Consider the following 15,084-nt stretch of genomic DNA (forward strand, 5'->3'; position numbering starts at 1 on the left):
TTAAACAGTCAATGAGAAATTTTCCGTCTTTCGGTTCTGATTTTATGTTCATACCATAGGTTCTGGCGGAAACTCAGCAGGCCCTTTGGGGTTGGAAAAAAAAGCAAAAATTTAGACAAAAGACGGACAATGCTTCAATGTCTAGGCTAATGTCACAAATGATCTCACCAGTACTGCTTTATACAAACCCCTTTCTGTACTGAGACCAAAAAGTATATGAATATACAATGTCTTCGTGCGGCGGTCGAATTAACATTCACCTGTTGCCAAAAGTAGTATCCACTGAACTCACCTCTTCTGCCTACGTTTGATGACTTCCCTGATCTTGAAAGCGGCAACCACAACCACCACCCCAACTGTCAGAGGTTTGTTCTTGGTCCACAACCATTTCACTCCACGGAAGATGTTCCATCTGGACTGACTCGATACTATTTGAGCTACGACTTCCATGGTGCAACTTCCTTTATTTAATTTAATTTAATTTTGTTTATTTATTTAATAATATTTTTTATTTGGGGGAGGGGGGGATTTAGAGTCGACTTCTTAAATTATTGTCGTTTTGGAAGTCTTACTGTGTTCCTAAAATGCTGATAAGATTTTGTTATCAAATATTTATCAGTACGAAGCAATACAAGATTATAATATATATATATATATATATATATATATATATATATATATATATATATATATATATATATATATATACAGGGTGTCTCAAAAAAATGTACTCACTCGTGATATTCCTAATGACATGTTTCGCGACGTTTGCGAATCCTTGGTGCGCGTTATCAGCGTTGTCTGGAATAATGGTCATCAATTTGAACATTCGCAAACATGATTCTTCAAACACATTTGTCTCATGTATTCGATGCTATTTCATTTCGCTCTATGTCCATAAATAAAGGTTTTCTCATAATTCTAAGAGTGAGTACATTTTTTTTGAGACACCCTGTATATATATATATATATATATATATATATATAATATATATATCTATATATATATATATATATATATATATACTATATATATATATATATATATATATATATATATATATAATTAGGCTTGTGCCTTGTATGATAAGGCACCCTATGAGGTAATGTTAGACTAGCGATAATCTTACGCTAAGTCGGTTGGTATTGCACTTCCCATCTTCAATGGAGTGTCTGGGGGTTTGTAGATCATTTTACGAGTCGGTATTATCTTGTTTGTTATTACGACGATGTGTTAACTCATGGTGAGGAGGTTCTTGTAGAAAACACGAAATATAAAACTATATGTATTATTCTGAAGTTTTACATGTGAAGATCAGATATGATTGTACAAGTCTTCTAATAACGATAGCTTGATCGCTTCTGCCAATGATGATGGCTAATCCTATTCCTCTACATGATAAAGCTTAGGTAAAGAGGTACAGGTCTTCTAATGACGATAGCTAACTCTGTTCTCCTTGTCTACCATCTCTGTTACAAGTTATGAAGGAGCAGACAGTATTCGAACATATGAACATACATACAAATTGACATAGTTTCATACGAACACACAATCAAATGAGACACGCTACAGATCACGTAGGCCGTTTGAATCATAGGTCGGGTAGTTGTCTCAAGCAGGGAGCTTGGACTGTTTCAAAACAAATGAATGACCACAGGTGACGCATGTTATCTTAGCCTACATACTTATTGTATACGTCATCTTTAGCGTCTCTAGTCTGATCACATTCCTGCAAGCAATCTTTTATATATATGGACTAACATTCCATATTTTTATTATGTAAACACTTACATTAGCTCGGTCAGCTACCAAAACCAGCTACTGAATATTACTCAAACTTGACTTGCATTTGACTTATAGGAGTGTGATACAGACACTATGTGAATATATATATATATATATATATATATATATATATATATATATATATATATATATATATATATATATATATATATATAGTTAGTAAATAAAAATTCATGGTGTACATGATTGATTCAAGTAATAAAATATAAAACAATGATATTGGTAAATAATAGTGATCACGGATATATATGATGACAGTTTTTCACTTCATCTCATTAAGATACATATGCTACAGAAAATACTAATGTACTCTGATAATTGCATAGAATGAAGATTAACATGATAAAAATCATATTTTAACTGATAAAAAATTTCATATATGAATTGATAAAATTATTAATGTTTATGCTGATTGATTCGTTGATTTTTATGCAAAATGTTATATATCTGATACATTAATCAATATACTAACTCATATAACTGCAGATATTGGTAAGATAAAAAGTAACAGATTGATTTATAGGCTACCTGATTTGTTTATACATATGCATATGGATTCATATAATTATGATTAATATATGTGCACTTTAAATAGATTCCTATTGCGTACACGCAAAGATATATTTAGATTCTGTTATTTATGATCATTTATATAAGAGATTCCTATTGCGTACACGCAAAGATATATTTCGATTCTGTTATTTTGATCATTTATATATATGATACTTTATATATAGGATACATGACCGAGGTTATACTACTTAACTATTAACTAGCGTTCGAACAACTTTTCGTCCATTACACAGTTCCAGACAACCACCTATGACCCAATGAAACGGCCTATTTTCACAGGGTTAAAACAAAAGGGGAAAATTTGCCTGGGCGGGTCCAACGTTCTATTTTTGCGCTCATACTTATTCTCTGCATCCTAAGCTACACGATTACGTTCGCGATGAATAAAAAAAACATCCCCAGCACGAGTCCTCCGCCAGCAAAGTAGAGTTGAATATCCTTCGGGTCGTAATTGTCGGAAGTATGTCCCATTTGTAGTCGATTTCCACAGCCACCGGAGCATTCCGCATTAAAACGAGATTAACGACGAGATACGGTGTTAGGTCGAAGAAGTCCATGAAATTCCTTTTACATTGTAGGCGGTTGTTACTTGACTGTAGTCGTCCGCTGCGACGAACGATTTCTTGAAGTTTCGATGTGAAATTCTCGTACTGCAGGATACTGTAACCAGGTTCCATTAATCAGCCTGCAAGTGAAATTATACTTGTCACAAGGGCAAAGTAAATTCAGACGACATCCAAATACAGGGGAGGGAAGAGAGCCATTTAGACCAGACTTAACCCACATGAATTCGCTGATATTTTGGAATTCAAAAGAGTCCGCTGTACAAACTTTTTTATCCATGGCATTAACAATGAGTGAACCTATCCAGGTCTATGATGACTGTAAAAATATCCATAATTATAACAAATAAACAGATATCAATACAAATCCCAAAGAAAATTCGATATTACTGGTAGTAAGTTACTAGACAAAGAAGTGTGAAACGGAGCTAATTGTAAGATTGCCAGGCAACATAAGAGTCAAAGAGAAGATTAATCATGATTCTATGTGCCCTAACAAAAGTTTCATATTCAATTTTCTCGTGCGCATCCTCTGAGGTTAATTTTAAAAACTTTATTAATAGGTAGGAGATGCAACGAAAAAAAAAACCCACTATGTAACTAATTTCTAAATAAACTTTGGGTTTTTCAAGAAAAATGTGACATTTTCCCATGAATGTGTTACTTGAATTGTAATAGGCTAATGTTGCAAGTAAATATTCCATATCCATATCGTGATACTTCTAAATGTCTATGAGGTTCAGAAAAAATTAATTCATTTTGATGTTATAAAAATTCTATTTCCTTATTTTGTTATTAATTTTAAAATGATTGCAACTCCTTAGCTAAAGTTGCATTGCGCACACCGATAGACACTTGTACCTAACGTCTGCCTTGCCCATGAGAAGTTCGGGCTAAGCATTCCTTTCTCCAGTCAATCTGTTTTGCAAGCAGAGACGACACACAGATGAAGCCTGTGTAAGCAGATTATTGAGGTTAAAAGGAACAAATGCTGATACGGCAATGATGACGTCGTCACTTGGCAGGAGATTGCTCTCAGCCAGCTAAGAGTTACGTTATTTGCTGTAACAAATACGACTTTAGGATAAATTTTTGTTTTTTAATAACCTCGCACCCACATGAGAAGAATGTCTGAAAAAAAACAGTACCAAAATTGAACAATATATTAGTTTCATGTTGGAAAACTGCATAATTGTAATTATGTTAAATTAAATATTCCTTATTCAAACTATATGAAAAAGGTTTCCATACAAATTCTATATATATTAGCCCTGTATAAGATTCATATAGGATTATTTCATAGATAACATTTTCACTTCTAGACTTCCTGACTTTAAAATCTCTTTTATTTTATTTTATTTATTTTATTTTATTATTATTTATTTATTTGATTTATTTATTTAATTTTTTTTTTTTTTTTTCATTGACTACGAATATAACAATCACCGGACAGACAATATGTCAGTAGGTTTTGATATGTGTTTGGAACTTTTAGCTTATTTGTCATTACTAAAGCGTTAAGTTAGAGTTCAAATCTTTACGCATATATATTTGGATATTTAATTATCTATGGTTACGTTTTGCTTATTGATTTTATCGTGATTCCTTTTTTATTATAATTTGTAACCCTTCCGACTTCTTACGGAGTGTATTATATTGACTCCACTTGTATCCATAATTATTTTATTTTTTTATATTTATTTATTTATATATTTTTTTATATATATTTGATAAATTAATGGTTGGCTTGAATATGTGGAAGAGTGTTCTAGCGGCGTACCGTATAAGGCTACTTGCGGCATCAATTCTATAGATACAAGATATAAATGATAAAGGTATTTAAAACCGCGAGAACCGCTATAATCCAGTTCGGATCCAATATCACGAGTTGTAACTCGTAAGACATTGACACTTCCTATTTAATTATCCGGTATTCTACCAAACCGATTGACTCTGGGTGATATATTATTGGTTTTCTTAATGGAAAGGAATTCACACAACGTGTTAAGGAGATTATTATTGATTTACACCACCCGAGTCACAGATTATTATGTGTTGAATTCCATATTTACTGATTAGCACTCATAAATATTCCTAACGCACTCAATTGCGGTGTTTGTTTTTAGTGCTATTAATTCTATAAGTGTCAAGGAACTATTAACACTAAGAAGTGTTTATTTGCTCTGTCAGACTCGTAACTTTGTTAATAATTCTACGTATATTCTTTCAAGGATTGATTTGGCACGGGATAGGCCCTTAAACTGACAGGTGTCTTAGTGTATCCCTTGTTTTCATGACACGTGTTACAATCAGATATGTGCTTTTTATATCTGTAAGCATTGTAGGCCAGTAAAACAGTGATTTGGCTTTCTGTGACATAGGAGGGAACCCTGGATGACGGAATGCAACCAGTTTATGACGATTGGTATGAGAGAGATTATTACTACTACCTGGTCGTTAGTCCTCTGCTGTGTTCTTCGGGTTTTCCTCGTCACAGACCTACATAGAACATTACATTTGATTACATATTCTGATACACATACTATAAATATACTTTTGCTTTAGGGTTTCTGCTCGAAGTGTTTATTGGTTTGCTTAGCCGCTGACCTGTTTCCGTTCGAAGTGTTTATTGGTTTTGCTTAGCTGCTGACCTTGTTTCCGTTCGAAGTGTTTTATTGTTTGGTGTTTATTGTTTTGCTTATCACTGTTGACACTTGCTTTGTTCAGTTTGTAACAGTTCTGCGCTCCGACCCAGATATTCAATGCTCGCGATCTCTTGGGTTAAGGAATTTTCTTGTTTAGATACGGTTTTAACAATCGGCACGGATGTTTCTATATCTTTTAGTCCAATTAATGGTTCTTTGCTGTATGGTGCGGGATTGCGGGATAATGCGTCAGCTATGATATTTGCCTTTCCCAGGTAGATATCTTATCTTGGCTCCAATAACCTGAATGATCATTTGTCACCGAGTTCCTTTTGGACTGTGATTAAAGCCTTTGAAAAACTCGGTAAAGGACTCATGTTCAGTAAGGACTTTATCAGGATAGCCATAGATTATGAACTTAAAATGTACTAGTGTTAAAGAATACCTAGCCCTTCCTTGCCTATTACTGCATATTTACTTTCAGAGGGCTTTAGTTTACGTGAATAAAAAGCTATAGGGAAGAACTGTTTATCATATTACTGAAGTAGTATCCCTCTTACCCCTTGGTCTGAGGCGTCTGTTGCAATAAAAAAAAATTCCTTATTTAAATCAGGGATTTTTAAGTTAGGTAAGCTGCATTTTCCGCTTTTAAGATATCGAACGCCTGTTGATGCTTTTCAGACCATAATAAATCTACGCTCTTCTTCGTAAGATCTGTTAAAGGAGCTGTCATGATTGAAGAGTTACATATTTACATACGATTGTAATACCCACTACAGCGCAAAAGTGCTGTATCCCCCTTTTACGTTAATAAGTACCGGAAAGTTATGAATAGCCGACACCTTACCATGGACTACTTTTAAGACCTTGACCAGACACATAAAACCTAGATAAACATGTTCGGTTTAAAAAACTCACATTTAGATATTTTACTCTGAGATTATTTGTCTTTGTCTCTGTAGCACTAGCTCTACTTTATGTGAATGTACTTCAAGGTATTAGAAAAGATTACAAAGATCATTACCATATAGGCATGTAGGTTATCCCCTAAAAGTCTCCAAACACTATATTGTAATTGGGGCGCAACGTAAGCCGGAGGCATACGTAAAAAATTGATAATGTCCCCTGAGTGTGCTGAAAACGGTATATGAGGTAAAATCACTTAGGTAATGGTATCTGGTAAAAGCTTTTAAGTAAGTCCAAATTGGTGAAAAAAAAAAAAAAAATTTATTCTAACCTAACAGAGATAAGATGTCGTCGGTACATGGCACTGGAAACTATCGGGAGTCGTTTCCTTGTTTAAGCGACAGAATCTACGCAGATACGCCAAGTCCGATCTTTTATGGCATGACGTTTTGAGGGAAAATTATATGGGCTATTTGATTTCCTAATGGCTCCTATTACTAACATTTTTCAACTTCGTCATTTATCTCTATTTTGAAATTTCATTGAGAATCTATACGAAGGTTACGTAAATAGCTTTATGTTTGTCCTTAGACCGTGTTTTGTGTTAAATTACATCCGTTTTTCCCAGAGATCACTCGCTAGTGGAGAAACTTCCTGGTATTCAGGTAGAAGATAAAAAAAAATTCTGCTGAATCACCTCTGCTTGAATGACTTTACGGATATTACTTTAGATAGATTATCAGAGAGATTCATCCACGCCTGGTTGGGCGTGATTAAAAATTAGCAACAATAAAAAATGCGATATTTATAACTTCCGTATCCACGATATGTATACTTTTAGGGCTTTGTTCGCGGAAATCGTATATTTCAGAGTGTCGGGAAGGATTAAATTTCATTTCCCAGCAAAGTCTTTTTACACGCACTAAGACATTCGAGGGTGCATGCTTCTCGAGATTTTGCGTGCAAAGTGCGACTGCGGTTGTGGGAGAATTCTGTTGGGTCATTTGAACAATGTTACGATTTATGAGACAAATGTATAGTTCCTTTATATAAGTTATTATTTGATTAACTGTCTCATTTTTGTTCAAACGGATTTTAATATGTTTGAAGGTTTATAGGATTTCCCTTTGATAAACACGCCTTATTTTTGCAGGATGTAAGTTAATATTTTGTATACCCCTAGATGAATCTTACAATTACACTAGATACAGATCAATGTTTTTTATAACTATAGAGGTATCTGTAAACGCTCGCTTATCCGACTTCTCATTAGGGAAGTTCGAACAACAGACAGTGAGTCCGTAAATACAGGATATTACGTTTACTAAAGAAATAAAACAAGATATTCTAATTTTTACGGCGCGTACAGTTGGGCTTTATCCACCACTACTTATAATAACTTACGTATTAAAAAAAAAACGAAAACCTGCCTCTGATTACTTTATACGGTCGTGTGTTTCATAGAAAAATCCTTTTTAATTCAAAAAGATATCGGTATGTATGAACCAACATCGCTTTTCCCCACTCTGCTAGAGTCGCTTATTGTATGGAATTTGCTATGCTTTGAACACTTCGGCAGTTTTTGACTGACCTTGACCGCTTGACTAGGTGACACAGTCACCGAGTTTGCTTGTTTGATTCTGAACGGGCTACTGTTTCTATTTTTTTTTTTGTAATAATTAAGATCCTTCTCTTTATTACCATCGGCAACGTATTGTGTGTTTTTAGCATTATGTTGCTGGTTACGTATAAAGCAATGAATGACGAACTATTAGGAACTGAGCGATTACTAATAAGACAAGTTATCACTACTGCATTCAATATTAACTGTTTGTACTTCATTCTTTGCTAAAATTTGAATAGTGAGGGATCCTGGTCAGCGCATTTAGCCTGATGAAAGTTTTTTACAGACATGTTATTCCTTGCAATCCAGCCATATTTTAAAAGTTAAGTTGAGTCATTGAGGTTCGATATTTTATATAACTCAAAAAACTCAAGGCTAAAAAACTGCGATCGGGACTTTGCAAAGGAGCATTTATTATCATGACCCCGCAAATAGTGTTACCTCTAATTTATCTAGATTTGTACGGGTGTTCCACTTGTTTTTGTGTGTTTTCTAATCACTACGGTGCTTAACGACCCTATCCATGCATCTGTATAAATACAGACGTCCACTGCGTAAACGCATATTCACTGTTTTAATATGATTTGTTACGTAAGGGATTAATAATCACCCAAAATGATAAAATTAACATAGTATATGATTATGATATTCAGTAGAACTTCTGGAAACAGACACTCAAAGATAAAAACTCGCAGTAGCAATATCTCAATGATGTAGATAATTTCTGTAAAAAAAAATAAGATTAAGAATGTCTCGTAACTTCAGCCACAGGAATAACGAAATTCGACCTGCAAAGGAAACACTCAAAGTTACTCCAAATGAATAAAAAATTGTACTTAGCTTGCTTTTGTGGGAAGTCACGGTGTTCCGATAACGACACACGGCCTTGGTCCTCCTTCTCTATTTAGCGGATGACCTGGTTTGGCTTCAGTTTCCCCCGTGCGCGTTGTTTCGATGATTCGAGCCCTTGAAAGATCCGATGCTGCAGACGCGTTCGGTTTTGTTTCTTGGAGTGCCGGAAACGCTCACTAACGATGTTTTCTTGAATGATTCTAATGAGAGACGAAGCTTGCGTTGTCGTAGGAAAAAGGACACGTCGGTTTTGTTTCTGAAGTTATTCACTAACCGATGATACTAAGTTGGTTGAAGAATCTCTTGCTTTCGTCGTCGTTAAAGAGTTCTTGTTGTTTTCTGAAGTCGCTCACTAACGATGATACTATGTTGCTTGAAGAATCTGCTGCTGCTTCCGTCGTCGTTGACTTCTTATGATACATGATTTATTATTCTGGTTTTTCTTCGTAGGACGTTGTAGAGTTCTTCTGGTACGCTGGCCACCAATATTAGGGCTTGTGCCTTGTATGATAAGGCGCCCTATGAGGTAATGTTAGACTAGCGATAATCTTACGCTAAGTCGGTTGGTATTGCACTTCCATCTTCAATGGAGTGTCTGGGGGTTTGTAGATCATTTACGAAGTCGGTATTATCTTTGTTTGTTATTACGACGATGTGTTAAACTCATGGTGAGGAGGTTCTTGTAGAAAACACGAAATATAAAACTATATGTATTATTCTGAAGTTTTACATGGTGAAGATCAGATATGATTGTACAAGTCTTCTAATAACGATAGCTTGATCGCTTCTGCCAATGATGATGGCTAATCCTATTCCTCTACATGATAAAGCTTAGGTAAAGAGGTACAGGTCTTCTAATGACGATAGCTAACTCTGTTCTCCTTGTCTACCATCTCTGTTACAAGTTATGAAGGAGCAGACAGTAGTTCGAACATATGAACATACATACAAATGACATAGTTTCATACGAACACACAATCAAATGAGACACGCTACAGATCACGTAGGCCGTTTGAATCATAGGTCGGGGTAGTTGTCTCAAGCAGGGAGCTTGGACTGTTTCAAAACAAATGAATGACCACAGGTGACGGCATGTTATCTTAGCCTACATACTTATTGTATACGTCATCTTTAGCGTCTCTAGTCTGATCACATTCCTGCAAGCAATCTTTTTATATATATGGACTAACATTCCATATTTTTATTATGTAAACACTTACATATATATATATATATATATATATATATATATATATATATATATATATATATATATATAAAGGTTGTAGTTCACAGGGGAAAAGAAAAGCTGAAATTCCTTTTAGCTCAACAGTTTCGGCCTCCACTTACCCTTATCGAAAGCTGTTTACAGTACATTTAAAGTAAAATATAGTATAGGAAACATAAAAGAAAGTAAAGGAAAGTCAGTTACTGTAACAACCTATTTAAAATGATTTACAACCAGTTCGAAGGTTTCAAAATACAAAAATATCTGTTAAAACAATTCATCTAACAATCAAAATATGATTTTAGTGAAAGGACAACATGGCAAAGGTAGCCGCTCGACAAAGGCGCCTTATACCACAGCAATCAAGCATAACACATAATATAAATTGAAACAATCCTCTTTTTCAAATGATTTATAACCAATTCAATGGTTTCATAACATACACCAACGCTTCAAACACGTTTACAGTGAAAAGTAGTCTTCGTTTAGTTTGTACTTTCCTTTAACTGCAGTAAGAAAAAAAGGATCGGTTTTAAGTACCCCTGAATGATTATTAAAATTGCTGCAATCACGTATGGCAACGCATGCATTTTGATTCTCTCAATTCTTATACCTGTCTAACTTACCAACCCGTCATCGTAAAATGCCTGAACATTTACGAGGCCACGAATTACATCGCTTTACAGTTGTTACTTCCTTCCCTTAATGAATTATAATTGCGTCACCTCTCAACCCCATATTAATGTTCCAACACTAAGCTTCACACAGAGTGCTTTCACTTTAAAGATACCCACTAGAGAGGTATCACTATAATGGACAGTCCAACTGAGCTGCACACGTGACTACAGTTGTTCACTCTGGAAATTCCTTGTCATTAGCTAACGGTTGCTTGTTCACATCGCACAAGATCATTATTTATAAAAATATTCACTGTATGGCAGAGCAGTAGAGTATTCCAGTTTTAAAAAGTACGAATACAGATATACGAGTAGGAGCAGCACTGAACAGTGACTACTCACTGCGAGGTTGTGCTTATCAGAGCGGCTCTGTATCACGTGGACACTTCCCGAGCACCAGTTGCCTGTAGATTTTTTTCTTCTCCATTTTTCTTTTGCAGAAGTTAAAACAAATCTTCATTAATAAATCATAAGCAGTCATGTGTAAAATATACTTGCCGGAAATGTTTTTTTTTTATTTTTTTTTTATTTCCTGTTGCCTGAAAAATACCAGTTTCTTTTTATACTAGGTAACAGAGATGAAGACATCTCCTGCATTAATCATTTTCAACCGCTAAGAATACTGTAGAAGGTTGATTGGTCTGTGCTGTCCGTAAAACCGTATCAGCTTTTATCTTCAGACTCAAAGAGAAATCAGCTTACATACTTGCTTTAGCGTGACTGATCCGGAATGTTACGTAATACAAGGAAAAAAAATGAGAAAATTGTGAAATAATATTAGATACAAAATTATTTAGCCACGTCGAGGTTACATTTGAATGCAGTCGCAATTACTATAAATGTTCTATTGCTGAATAAGTAAGCATATTAATTGGGCATTGGTCTCCATGGTAACCCGCTTGCTTCAAAACCAATCTTCTTGCAACGATCGACCAGCGTTGAATCCAACGGAAGTAAAACCGACTTGAATGTGTTCACCGAGAAATGCTATTGTATCTGTTGACGTTATTATTATTATTATTATTATTATTATTATTATTATTATTATTATCTGAGACCCTACAGTCTTTCAAGCGCTAACATCGCTAGGGTGGGGCGAGTAAGGAATTCGTGCCGTGTCAAAGTCTCATTGTTACGTGTTAAAGGTTTTGTTTGTTTGTTTGTATGATGTTTTAACGTTGCATGGATCCAACCACGGTCTAGGTATATTAGACCTGACGACGCGCAGGCTACAAGGCTCGCAGTAGGGAACACGATGACGTCACGCGAAAGACTCTTCCCTTTTGAGCCAGGTATGTAGACGTCAGTATTGTCCTTCATGAAAAGAAAGCTGCAACCTTTACTGTAGAAGAAAGGCTAGTCGTATATCTTGTAATGAAATGAAAATCGCAAAACACTGTAATTATGATAAAGGAACATATAGATTAAATAAATCTCATGGAAAGGTTCAGCTTATCATGCTGATCGAGGGGTTTGACTGCTAAATGGAGACATCCCATCTTTTATGATCTTGACAAATCATGTGTCCAGGAGATGGTGATAGAAATGACTGTGGAAGTAGAGAAATGCAGGCTACCCTGTAATTACATATTATTTTCTTGATCAAGGGCCGAACAATCATGGCAGGCTTTTGGGACAGACTCAATCAATTTAAAGCAAGTTGTAATAAAAAAAAACAAAAAAAAAAAAAACATGTTATAATAGGGTAATATTCGTATTTCCCGATGTCCAACACATCAAAGAACTGAAAAGAAATAATGTTATAACTAAGGGTTTTTGTTTTGAGGATTGAATACTGATTTCTGATTCTTGTAAGAGGGAAATGTTAAGTAAGACACGCACAGGATGTGGTCTATCTAGCTCACAAGATTAGTGGAATTCGTAGAAACTTGAAAAGCTGACTTTCAGCGTTTAAAATATGCTAATTCTATTGAATATCTATGTGAGATGGGGCTGTTGGGAAGTAGTATCTGGAAGGTTACTGGAGAATTTATCTGTAATTAATGACTGGTTTGATCTCATGAATTCATCATGCATGATTGGAGATGTAAAATAAAGGAATGCTTATGGAGCTGACTTAGATAACCAGAAAACTCTTCTATATAAAATTATCATTGTAATGAATAAAATAAAAGTATGCAACGCAAGTTCAAGTTCACATTACAATTTCCAAAAGGGCGTGATCTGTATCGTGTCACTTATAGGTGCGTCTATATGAGATGTTAATAAATAAAAATGTAATGTAGAATATATATTAACATGATAATTGAATCAGCACCCGGGTGCTATTAACTATAAATATAGAATTAGAAAGCTGCTTCTCGGAAAGAACGTTTCACTAATCAGTGATAAAACAAACTTAAATGAAAATAAGGACAACAACGATTACTTATCAGCTGAGTTTGTACCGATGAAATGCATCGACCAAAAGCAAATCCTATAACGAGCGTAAACTTGCGTAAGAAATTTGCATAAACAGCAACATTTAGAATATAGACTTGATCCAGAATTTGAGAACAACAATGCAGACAACACTTCGGAGGATATGGCCAGTTTTTCAGCAGATCCAAATAATTTGGGGTCAATATCTGATATCCTTGAAGAAGATTCTTTGCCTTATATACGTAAGTGGCTACAATATTAAAATAAAATTCAGTACGATATCATCATTTAGGTCAGGAGATAACTGACACTTTTAGTGACTAAAGGTTCTGGATCAATAAAATTAAGAAGAGTCGACTCTACATGGAGTCTGAACATTTTTTTTTTTTTTTTTAACAATTAAGACTTATGAGAGATGTATCCAAATCCTGTCACGTATAAGAATGCTTGCTTGTGAAATGAAAGCTACTGGTGTTGATCTTCCCAGTGAAATAATTCAATATTTTGCCGAATTTTGTGTCTTTTAGGATGAGATACATAAACAAGAAAATCGAGATGGAAAAAAAAGGAGTAGATCGTGCAATAAAATAATAAAAAATTTAAAAATTAAAGAATTTTTTCTTTACTTATTTCATGAAATATATGTTTCTATTGAATAAATTTAGGGAGTGACTATTTTCACCGCGCGGTGATATTGCACTCAACGTTATTATCACCGTACGGATAACAAGAGCTTCGTTTATGGAATCATTCATATGACTCTTTCTCTCTCTTTCTCTCGGCATCTCTTTCTCTCCCTCTCTCTCTCTTGTAAGTCTAACTCTAAATGTCAGTTTCTCTCTCTCTCTCTCTCTCTCTCTCTCTCTCTCTCTCTCTCTCTCCTCTCTCTCATTATTCTCGCTACGGATAACAGAAGTTTTGTTCATCACTGGCGATAACAAACAGCCAGTAGTTAAACTAGTTTCAGGATTTTTGCAGGTTCATGTTTTGTAAACAGCAAAGACGACATACAGGCAGACACAACATCTGTCTTCAGGGACATTTTCTCCTCTGATACGTTCAGTCCTCCTGCGACATCAGTTGGGTCATTTTGTGACTATATTTCTACTTCCACCAAAGCAGTATGGAGAGTGACACTTCTGTAGAATTGAAAACACCTTGGAGTGACATGCATCTGCCCAAAAAAAAGAAACCCCCCTTTTACAGGAACATCAAGCCAGTTAATCTGCTGCCCAGGGACAAGACGACATACAGGCAGACACAATATCTCTTTTTTTTTCAGGGACATTTTCTCCTCTGATACGTTCATCTCATTTGATGAATGGTCATCTTCCTACGGTAAAAATGAGAGGTCGTCCCAAAGAGTCCAGGGTATTAGGACGATTTAATCATCCAAAAGTTGCTAATGCTGGAGTCAAACGGAAAGCAAACAACGTGTCCACAAAGAGAAGCAAGAGAACGAAGATCTGTAGCGAGTCAAATGATGTGTAATGTTATGTATAACACTTACATACTAATTCATTCTGCTCCACTAAGACTGTTTAAATCTATATGGCATAATGTATATTTGTATAATAACTTGATTTTAATGTGGAATAAATGTATTTCTATAAGATACCTTTCATTTGTGTGAAATAGATTTTTTACTCTTCAATTCCCTTTAACATCCTAAACTGCAGTTGTTAAGTATCTATTAATTCTTATAGATTCTCGTTGAAAATAACAAAAACTATATTATCACCGATCGGTGATAACAACGCCATTGTTCTTATCACTGTGCGGTGTTTATAATGTAATCAGTAGCATCACTGTACGGTGATAATACAC

General features: G+C 34.9%; 1 protein-coding gene across 5 annotated transcripts in view; it reads right to left on the reverse strand.

Annotated features, from left to right (window-relative positions):
- Positions 1–11,230, reverse strand: part of LOC135201840 (failed axon connections homolog) — a 16,397-nt gene extending 5,167 nt beyond the window's left edge. Inside the window, exons 1-2 of one of the 5 annotated variants that reach the window (XM_064231122.1) lie at positions 11,130–11,230; positions 293–587 (exon numbers count right to left, since the gene is read on the reverse strand). In XM_064231122.1, the coding sequence (XP_064087192.1) occupies positions 293–450 (158 nt within the window). In that variant the 5' untranslated portion in view covers positions 451–587; positions 11,130–11,230. The other 4 variants (XM_064231124.1, XM_064231126.1, XM_064231123.1 and 1 more) reach the window with 4 other exon arrangements.
- Between the last annotated feature and the right edge of the window lie 3,854 nt (positions 11,231–15,084).

The sequence above is a fragment of the Macrobrachium nipponense genome, chromosome 28 (genome assembly GCF_015104395.2).
Source record: "Macrobrachium nipponense isolate FS-2020 chromosome 28, ASM1510439v2, whole genome shotgun sequence".
NCBI classification, from domain to species: Eukaryota; Metazoa; Arthropoda; class Malacostraca; order Decapoda; family Palaemonidae; genus Macrobrachium; species Macrobrachium nipponense.